Source organism: Triplophysa rosa, linkage group LG7 (assembly GCF_024868665.1).
Source record: "Triplophysa rosa linkage group LG7, Trosa_1v2, whole genome shotgun sequence".
Lineage (NCBI taxonomy): Eukaryota > Metazoa > Chordata > Actinopteri > Cypriniformes > Nemacheilidae > Triplophysa > Triplophysa rosa.
Window position 1 is genome coordinate 19,726,748 of NC_079896.1, and position 9,758 is coordinate 19,736,505.

Sequence of the window (9,758 nt, forward strand, 5' to 3'; positions counted from 1 at the left end):
AGTGACTAAAATGTTCATGATTATAATAAGCCTTTCCAGTAACATTGCATATTTTTAAAACATCACAAATGTTTGCAGCAATAATTATGTGTGATATAATAATGCAGTCCTCATCATCATAAAAAAGAAAACAGGCAATGTAAATATGACACCCCAAACCATTTCAATGTAAAATTTTATTAACTTGTTTCAAAGTAAACCAAACCTAATAAATAAGTTTCAAAATCTTGATTTTATAAAAAAAGTAGAACAAACCTTGTTTTTACATATATGAACCATAGCTTCTCACTTTACAAAATCATACAAAAATAGACACTGAAACATCAGAATTTGCTCCATAGCTGTCAATCAAGATTTAAGGCATTTTTTTATGAACACTGTAATTTTTTATTGGTATCTACAGTAGCAGAAAGGTTAGGAATATGACCCGGGCCACGATGGAACCTGGAGCTTCCATCAGCACATCTCAACAATTCGGCATCCATACATACCACTGCTCTGATGACTTAAGGCAAATAAATATTCACCTTGAGTCGAATCAGGCTGACTAAAGATAAATACAGTTAAAGACCATAGTCAGTTGTTAGTTTGTAGGAGGGGTCACAGATGATTGTTGAGTAGCACTTCTATTGTTATTCCAAATCTTGTAGGTTGATGGTGCTGCCAGTAAACTGGGAGTTATCAGAGCCATTTTCATCTTCAGTCATAGCTGTGGGTTCCTGTAAGTAAACATATCTAGTACATAAAAATGGTTTAAAAATATGTCTCTACACATTTTAAACATATTACATATAGCATAGTACACAACTCTAGCTCCCAACAAGCAGTCATGTACAGACAATAGAAGTATGGCGGCACACCGGCTCCACGTCGATAGTGTTGAATCTCATTGGTTCACACATCAGGGTTGTGGAATTGAGTCTCATGACTTGCAACTTGACTCGACAAAATCAAAGACGACTCGTGACTTGACTTAGCCTCGTACACTATGACTTTATATATTTAGACATTATTTAGTCAAGTCTTTATATATTTTAAAACCAAACATCGAAGTTGCGATCACGGTCGGCTGTTCTCTGGCACCGCACAGCGCCCACTGTGCGGTGCGCAATTGTCATTTATCAAAAATGTTCAGTGTTTTAAACCACATAATGTTTATTTCATATGTCGGACAGTTAGTCCATAAATTAGACACAAGTGCTAGTAAACTGTTAATAATACATTTTAAATATTTTAACTATTGGAGGCAGCAATTATAAACCTTCCAACCTTAATTTTAGGACGTTTTATTAAGCTCAAACGAGTCCAATCGTGTAGGAAATGATAATGCTCACTATTCTTCCTGGTCTCCCTCACGCTTCGAGTGCATATCCCTAATAACCTGGCATCAAATGATCATTATCTACGTTAAAATGCAAAATAGATGTACATATGTTTAAACATCCACATTTCTGTGCATGCGTGGTAGCTCTTCGTAAGCATGAGGTGGTCAGCTTTTTCATTTGAATGGAGGAACGTCAGATGGAGCGAGGTGGCAAATTTAAAGGGGTTTTTAATGTTTTTATTTTGGAGAGCGAACTGGTGCAAAAGTTAGACAGACTGAAGGACAGAGAGTTAGAGAAAGGTAGAGATAATGAAGAAAAGAGTGTACAATTTCTTACAACTAAAAAAACATTGCCCAGTCATTCATATGCCAGAAAATATTTTCTTACTTTCTACAGTCTTACAAAAATGATGTTAAAATATGGCAGTTTGATAGTCAATGCATTATTTAACATGATAATTAATCCCCCCCAAAAAAATCCTGATATTATTGATTCACCTTAATGTTGTTCAATTAAATCATACATTTAGTTTTTTGGTGTATTCTTAATTTTTTTGGAAAGTTAATAATTAATTTACAACAATAAATCATTTAATTTATACAATGTACCATTTAATGAAAATTGCATTCCGTTTGTGATAAAAAAATATATTATTCAAGACAAAAGAACAACAATTTTATAACTTAATTTGTCCCTAAATACCATCTTCTTCAGTATATTATAATAAAAACGGAGAATATTACAGGAATAGGGGTCAGACCCGAAATCAGCATGGTTAGAATAGCTGGTGTGTCCCATACAGCTATTGTCTATAAGCAACATCTTCAATCAGGTGTGTGAAGTAAATTTCTACCACTATTTCTACCAAATAGTCTGAACTTCATCTCATAAAACATTGTGAAGCCTTTCTGACATGAATATTAATTTACTATACTATTTAATACAGTGAAACTGATTTGGGGAAAGAGAACTCATGACTTGTTAAAGACCTGAAGATTAAACTTGAGGGCTTGGACTCGATTGTCTTAACTCGAGACTTGCATGCAAAAACTTGGTCCCACCTGTCTCAAATTCCCCTGATACTGGATATACTGAACGTATTGGATGCAGTTCTCTTATCTATATCAAATTCAAATTGTAATGCAACCTATCTCTGCTACAAGCTCACAATATTATTGGGTTTCTCTCACAAATGTAGTTCCACTTCAGAAGACATGTTTTGACAGTCTTATGGATGACTTTAGCATGGATATATGCACTTTTTGGAACAATTAAACACTTTTAATTCAGACGCAGCTCTTGTTTACTTGAATGTTTAAGGCAGTCTCGCCCTGTCCAATATGGAGACGATGTTGGCATATGATTCAGTAGTCAATGCGGTATGTACTGCTTGTCTGTTGCTTGTACTCTATGTACTACTTGTCTATTGCTTGTACTGCTTCTTCTGAAGTAAAAAACTCAGGTTAATAAACACAAGAAAGCTTGAGCACATTCTAGCCACTGAAACGAATCCTTTTGTGATGCAATGGCTATGAGTAATGCAGTATGAACCTGTAAGATGTTAACTGGCAGATCTACGGTGAGCTGAGAGTGCGAACATGAGGTCTGGGAAGTCAGCTGGAACGCCAAGGCTCCATCAGTGGCAGGGTCATCCTGAAACAAAAACGCACAAATCAGTATACTGAACTCTGGTGTCTGAATTGCATCAGTTATCAATTTGACTGACTTAGGAAGGAATAGCTGATCTTGTGGAAGATTTGTGCAAATTTGCCAGTGCATATAATTGAATCCAAGCCTATTCTTATGCATAAAGAACACAAATGCCTTCCATCTTCTCACCTGCAGCAGCTGAATCTGGACAAATTGCGCACCAGTCACTGGATCCCGTATGGGTATGTCACCATTTCCTGTAGCTGTTCCCTCTCTAAAATGAGCACTTGAAGTGGTAGGCAGAGCAGAGCTGGTGCTCTTGGCGATTTTCGTCTTTCTTTGGCCAGTCTGTGACGTACATGTGGAAGAATCTGGGGCTTTCTGTTTCCTCCTCTTGGCAAGCTGAATGGCCCTGTAGTCTGTGCGTGCTGATCCACTGCTCTCCTAATACCATAACAATAATCACACTTAAATTCATTTTCACACTTCCAGGTCACTAAATTGGTAAAGAACTAAAAACGCTAAAAAAAGGTAAGTTCCTACAATAACTAACCATAACAGGACAGGGGGTGACGGAAGACATTTCTGTGGTCTTCTGCCCACTGTACGATCCATTGTGGCTGGGGAACACAAACGGACACATCCCCTTACTACGTTCTGATTGGTCCATGACCTCCACCCTGTTCAACAATGGGCCGACTGCCGTCTCGTCGCCTGCTAGGTCAGCCTTGGTCTGAAGAGAAAGCAACTCTGGTACCTGGGACCCTGCCAGAGCCATCGAAGAGAGAGAAGAGGCAAGAGGGGTAGAAAAAGAAGGTACAAGAGAAGAATTGAGCGCTGGAGGGAGAGCCGATGTCAGGGAGGAAAGAGACGGAGTGAGTGAAGAAGAGAGGGATGGAGCTAGAGTTGACGGTGATTCTGCAGTCAAGGCATTGCAGGAGCTCAGAGCGTGGAGCTGTCCTGATGATGAAGTACTTTGGATAGCCAGAGCTGTCAGTGTTCCCAGCTCTTCAGGGTTGACAGTTTGTACATCATCCAAATGCAACATTGCATGGGGCAAAACCCCTCCGCCTCCCCCAGTGGCCAATCCTGCATCTAATACATGTACCCCCATATCTTGCCCGGTTGCTAAAATCAGGGGATCCACAGTCTTTGCACCGGTAACAGCTTGTCCAACTGAGGCTGAATCTATTGTCAGGATTCCAGTGTTGATCAGAGACATGTCCATGGAGAAGGACGTGGGCCCAGAGTTGCTTCCAGGCCCCACAGATATAGCTGTGGTTGCTGGACATGCAGGGACACTGGAGAAGAGAGAGGACAAGTCAAGACTGCTAAGTTCTGCTCCTGCGGGGCCTGGAGAGGCACTGACCATCTGTGAAGTGCTTGTAAGCTCACTGCTGGGGGTGAGAGTAGCAGCGCTGTCCAACCGATTCAAAACATCTGAGGGATGAGATACAGTAAACAATCAACGTTACCAAACGTCATGACTTTGACTTTAACTCTAAATATTGCTCCACAGTACTGATGTGTATACCTGGACTGAGACTGTGGTGTTTAAGCATGTGGGTCTTGAGGCTGCTGCGTGACGAAAAGTGCTTGGTGCACCCGGACACAGGACAGCGACTCCTCAGAGTCACTCCATCCTGCCTGTGCTTCTTAGAATGGATGTAGAGACTACTGCGAGCTGAAAATTTAGCATCACAACCTGTACATTTACAAAGAAAACATGATCAATTGGTTTAATTCAAAGGTGGTGTAGTGGAGAAAAACAGACCATGGTTTTATCAAGAAAATGTTGTAGCAGTGACAGGAAAATCTAAAAGCATCTGTCATTTCGACAGATTACACTGAAAGTACATGAAACAGCCTTATGGGTACTCCACCGGAATGTGATCACGAATGGCCGGACAGGGTCGCCACACCCAGAATGCGATCGCAAATGAATATAATTTGATTTACAATCAACATCTTTAAACATCTCTAAAAATGTGTTTACAGGTTTCACATGACGTTTTAAAAAATGTTAGATCATCACTTGGAATGGATTTTTTGTTTTAATGCATCAATGCAGTAATCATTCACATCAGTATATGCAAAGCGTAGCCAATTGAAGCTTTTTTTTTAAACTAAAGTTATCTATATTTATTATTTAGATTTATTCATGTTTCTTTCATTGTAATATGATAAAGTAACACACTATTAGATAATTACAGCATTCCAGTTGTTGAGGTAATCGACATCTAAGATGCTGACCTTCAACAGGGCATTCAAATGGCTTGGTGCCAAGGTGTGTAATACTGTGGCCCTTCAGGTGTTCAGCCCGTGTGAAAGATTTCCCACAGCCTTCCTCTGGACATGCAAATCGCCTGTCGTCATTGTGCTTCCTGAAAAACAGTTGGATAGAAACCTCTTAAAGAGACAATTCACCCAAAAATGAAAACTCTGTCTTCATTTACTCGCCCTAAAGTTGTTCCAAATCTGTATAAAGTTCTGATGAACACAGAGAAAGATATTTGGAAGAAGGCTTGTAACCAAACAGTTCTTGGCCACCATTGTATGGAAAAATTGCTTTATAAATTTCTGTTCTGTTGAACACAAAAGAAGATATTGTGAAGAATGTAGGACAGCAAACAGTTTTGACTACCACTGTCATTTTTCCTGATATGGTAGTCAGTGGTGGCCAAGAACTTGAATTTAGAATTTCTATCTGGGTGAACCGTCCCTTTAAGTCCTACTGAAACACTCAAAATGTCACACAGACCTTTAAACTCTAAAGGCATATGTGAATGGAGAAAGCCAGACAGGTCTGGGGCAGCATTGACTACCATAGTAGTGCTCAGTAGCGGCTCGTGGCTATAAATTTAGGTGGGGCAGATTCTGGATCATATCGTAGGATAAATAAAATTAATAGCTTGAAGTCTAAGTTTAACATTCAAATGACTGGATACACACAGAACGCTTTTGTAGGATGTGTAGTGTCTTAGCGTAATTCAGCCTGATGGGGGCGCTCGAATGTTGATTGGCAGGCTCTACCATCACATGTTGAATGAAATCTTAAAATACACATAACTATGTTTTATTATTGTGTCTGACATAAACACATAAAAAACAAAGTTCTCTGAACTGCATTGGGGTCTGGGTTAATAAAACACAAACGAGCCATTTACAGGTATTTACAAAAACATTTAATATACAATTTTTGTTTTTGTAATATTTTGTAATTAGCTTTTATTGTTTATTCTTTTGAAATGGTTTCTAGAATGTAGACCTTCTGTATATTTACTGCAGGCTTAACTTTATATTCATTTACAAGGTTTTCACAAGGACTTAAACTTAATGACTTATAATTTATAATGCGATGGCAATTTATTTACATAAGCATTTGGTCGCTGCTTCATGTTAGCAGATTAGGATTACTGCATTGTGCTATAGAAAGCATAGTTTAAAAATGGTACGTGTAGTTAAACTGTGTATAAATGGCAATCAGTCTGCCAAAAACAGGGTAATGCACTTTTACTATAATAAAACCATGGTTAATTTCCTTAAGGGAGAAACTTGATTTATTATTATCGTCAAGAAGATTTGCATCACTCGCAGTGTTGATTGATTAAGTTGCTGAACTCCTGCAGACTGACATACACTTTACTAACGCGGATTGAAATAGCTTTGTCTGGAACTACAGACGTAAAAAACAGAGGGGAAGCCTCAATTCCGCCCATATGGCTGTCTATCAGACCAGGCTGCACTTCCATTTCTCGCCACAGATTTACGTTGGAAAAACATGGGGCGCTGTTGAGCTCGGGAGGGCTGAGGGTTTCTCTGCCCTGCTTAAAGTTCATTACATCGCTAACCTACCTGCGGATGCCAAGCGCTAAATTTCCGCGTATATTCGTCTCATTTTGCGACTTAAAATAACAAAGAAGCAGCCCCGAAATTATTTGTTGAATAATTCAGAACACATTTTCGAGTTAACAATCTTGCTAGATTCAGTTTATATACAGTTCTATATTTCTGTGGATTAATATTTGGGATGGGCACTGCCCCACCTGCCCATACAGACGAGCCGCGGCTGGTAGTGCTCCAACTTTTTGGTTACAAACATTCTTCAACATATCTGTATTGGGTTCAGTAGAACAAAGATATTTATACAGGTTTGGAATAACTTAAGGGTGTTTACATTTTGGGGTGAACTATCACTTTAATCTTCTGCTTCTCACCTTTTGTGCCGGAGTAGTTTTGACATGCTGGTGAAGGTCCACCCACAGGAATCAGAATCGCAAACAAAAGGTCTCTCCCCTAAAAAAAAAAAAATCTCACATGAGAATATTGAAGAAAATAGGTGTGACGAAACTTTATATCCTGTCTCTGGATTTGTTTTGGTACCTGTGTGACTACGTAGGTGTATTTTAAGGCGACAGGCCTTGTCATATCGCTTATCACAGCCAGGATAAGTGCAGGAAAACTGGCCCATTTCTCTGAAGTGGGTTCTGTTGTGGGAGAACAGGGCGCTGAAGGTGATGAAAGTCTTCTCACACCCTGAGAGGGCACAAAAACAGACATGTAATATTGCATTATTTTCGGCTCGTTCTGTTACTGATAGCAAACACCATTCAAACTCACCTGGGAATTCACACTTATGTGGTCTCTCGGGTTCAAAGTGTGTCCTCTGATGATTAGCGAGTCTTGTGGCGGTGCGAAACCTCTCGCTACATACTTCACAGGCAAATGCGTTTTCCTGCTCGTGTGCTTTAACATGAGCTTTTAGATTGTAGACCGTAGTGAAAGAGCGACCACAATTTACCCATTCACATTTAAAAGGCCGCACTTTGTCGTGAGACTGCAGGTGCCGTTTGAGTTTGTAAGACGTTGTGAAGGACCACCCACAACTCTCCAGTGTGCACTTAAAGGGACGCTGGTCATCTGTGTGCAAGACCAAGTGAACTTTGAGGCTTTGCCGGGTGTCAAAAGTGCTAGAGCAATCCGGCTGGGGACATTGATACTTTACAACTGAACCTTTCTTGGCCAAACTTGTTGCAGCTAAAAGGTTTATAGGCTGTAGCTCTTCTTCAGATGTAACCGTTTTGCTTTGTGTATTCTGACATATAATACTTCCATCATCTATCAAACAAACTGTTCTTTCCTCTTGCTTGACTGACGGACACGAGTCAAGAGAAACACCTATTTCAGAGAGCGAACAATCATCAGCTAAAGACAACTCTAAGTCACTGCTGACCAGTCCGGCTTTCAGATCACCTTGCTGACCGGAGTCAACATTGCTGATTTTACCGATGGATTTACTTCCCCCGTCGTAGTTGAGCAGCACAAGGTCCTCATCGTCTTTCATCCCCAAATGTTCTTTTAGGCTTAGAATTTTATCCTCCTTGTATGCGAAGCCTTCCGGCGGGGCGGCTAGGGTCAATATTCCATTTTCAATAGTAACTATGATGCTTTGATTGTTGATCATGATTGTCCCAGAATACGTTTCATGCACCGGTTCTGAAGTACCGTCAATGTCCCCATTACTGATGGGCTCCTGACCTGTCAAATTGATGAAATCCATTTCAGTTGCGTCAGTAGCAACCCTGTTCTCTGGTACAAAAGTAGTGCCAGTCATTTTTGCAGGGGACGCGGTTTGATCGCTCCCAGATTCCTCTGATAGTATCTGATATTGATTCTCTGATTCAAGACATGCCCTTACAGTTTGGTTTATTCTTTCAGACGTGTTACTGCTATCGCTGGACAAATGCATAGAATTCGATGACGTTTTGCTCACGCTCTCGTCTGTATCTGATAGGAACTCGAACGTCTTTGATTTAAACATGGAAAACCCATTCTCTTCTACTTTACAAGGCAAGGTCACATCTCGCTCCTTATTGTCGTTCTCTTTATGCAGTATGTTGAAAACTGCGTAGAGTTCCTCCAAGTTCTTGCTAGACAAGGAAGCGGTTTTGTTTAGAGTCCGCTCGGGAGTGTGGCTTTGTTCACAGCTCTCCGGGTCTAGGAGGGGATGCGCCATTTGCAGATCGCCGTCCTCATGTTCAACGGCCCTCTCGAAGTCTGAGGGTAGTAGTTCTAGTTCGTTAAACGCCTTGTGTTTGTTCGCAATCACGTCACTGAGCTCGGCATCTGCGGATTGAAAATCACTTTTCTTTCCGCGGCTGTTTTGAAGAGACAGACTGCCATTTTCCATCAACTGAAGCGGAGATGACCTGGCCCGGTTGTTGTTGTCGTCGCTTTCCAGGCCGATCGATTCGGAGAGATCTGAGATCGCATTTTCAGTTTGACGTGCGCGTGCAAAAGTATCCGAAGCTGTTCCCTGCTGAGAAAATAACGCGTGAAGCGGGGCGCCATGTTGGTAGTTAGTGTTTTGGCTGTCAGTAAGCCCCTGGATTTCCATCTTTGTGTCCCTGTAGCAGCAGTACATTAAGGCCCGCCCATCACATAAGAGTGCCTCTTCCTGATAGGCCGGTATAACATTACGTCTACTCAAGTACATTTTTTCACAATGTTCAGGAATGTTTATTACTCTCGTGACTCGTTTTCCAGTTCACCTACTTATACTATGCATTTATACTACTATGATGTACTTGTGTAGTTTTTGTGATGATCATTACTCTTCATTCATACATGTTAAATATCCGGGAAGCCACACAATGAAAATACATTTCCGGGTTTTTCAGGCAAATGTCCTTTCACAAACCACAACTATTTAGTACATATAAACGTTCAGAGAATGTATTTGTTACCAATATATTGAACCATCTGTTTATAAAAAAAGGGAAA

At 40.4% G+C, this 9,758-nt stretch overlaps 1 protein-coding gene across 1 annotated transcript; it reads right to left on the reverse strand.

Moving 5' to 3' along the window:
* Window positions 1–158: 158 nt before the first annotated feature.
* Window positions 159–9,546, reverse strand: si:dkey-156n14.3 (zinc finger protein ZXDC). The gene is made up of 9 exons (XM_057338595.1): window positions 7,596–9,546; window positions 7,359–7,511; window positions 7,193–7,271; window positions 5,229–5,359; window positions 4,510–4,680; window positions 3,529–4,415; window positions 3,165–3,419; window positions 2,877–2,978; window positions 159–719 (listed from the first exon to the last, which is right to left on the reverse strand). The coding sequence occupies exons 1-9, from the start codon at window positions 9,469–9,471 to the stop codon at window positions 633–635; spliced, it is 3,741 nt and encodes a 1,246-aa protein (XP_057194578.1). The 5' UTR covers window positions 9,472–9,546; the 3' UTR covers window positions 159–632.
* Window positions 9,547–9,758: the final 212 nt, after the last annotated feature.

Coding starts and splice junctions, on each gene's coding strand:
- si:dkey-156n14.3 (XM_057338595.1), bottom strand. CDS start 9,471: ATGTACTTGAGTAGACGTAATGTTATACCGGCCTATCAGGAAGAGGCA. Junction 7,272..7,358: donor ACACCTACGTAGTCACACAG/GTACCAAAACAA, acceptor TTTTTTTTTTAG/GGGAGAGACCTTTTGTTTGC. Junction 5,360..7,192: donor AAACTACTCCGGCACAAAAG/GTGAGAAGCAGA, acceptor ACTGTTTTTCAG/GAAGCACAATGACGACAGGC.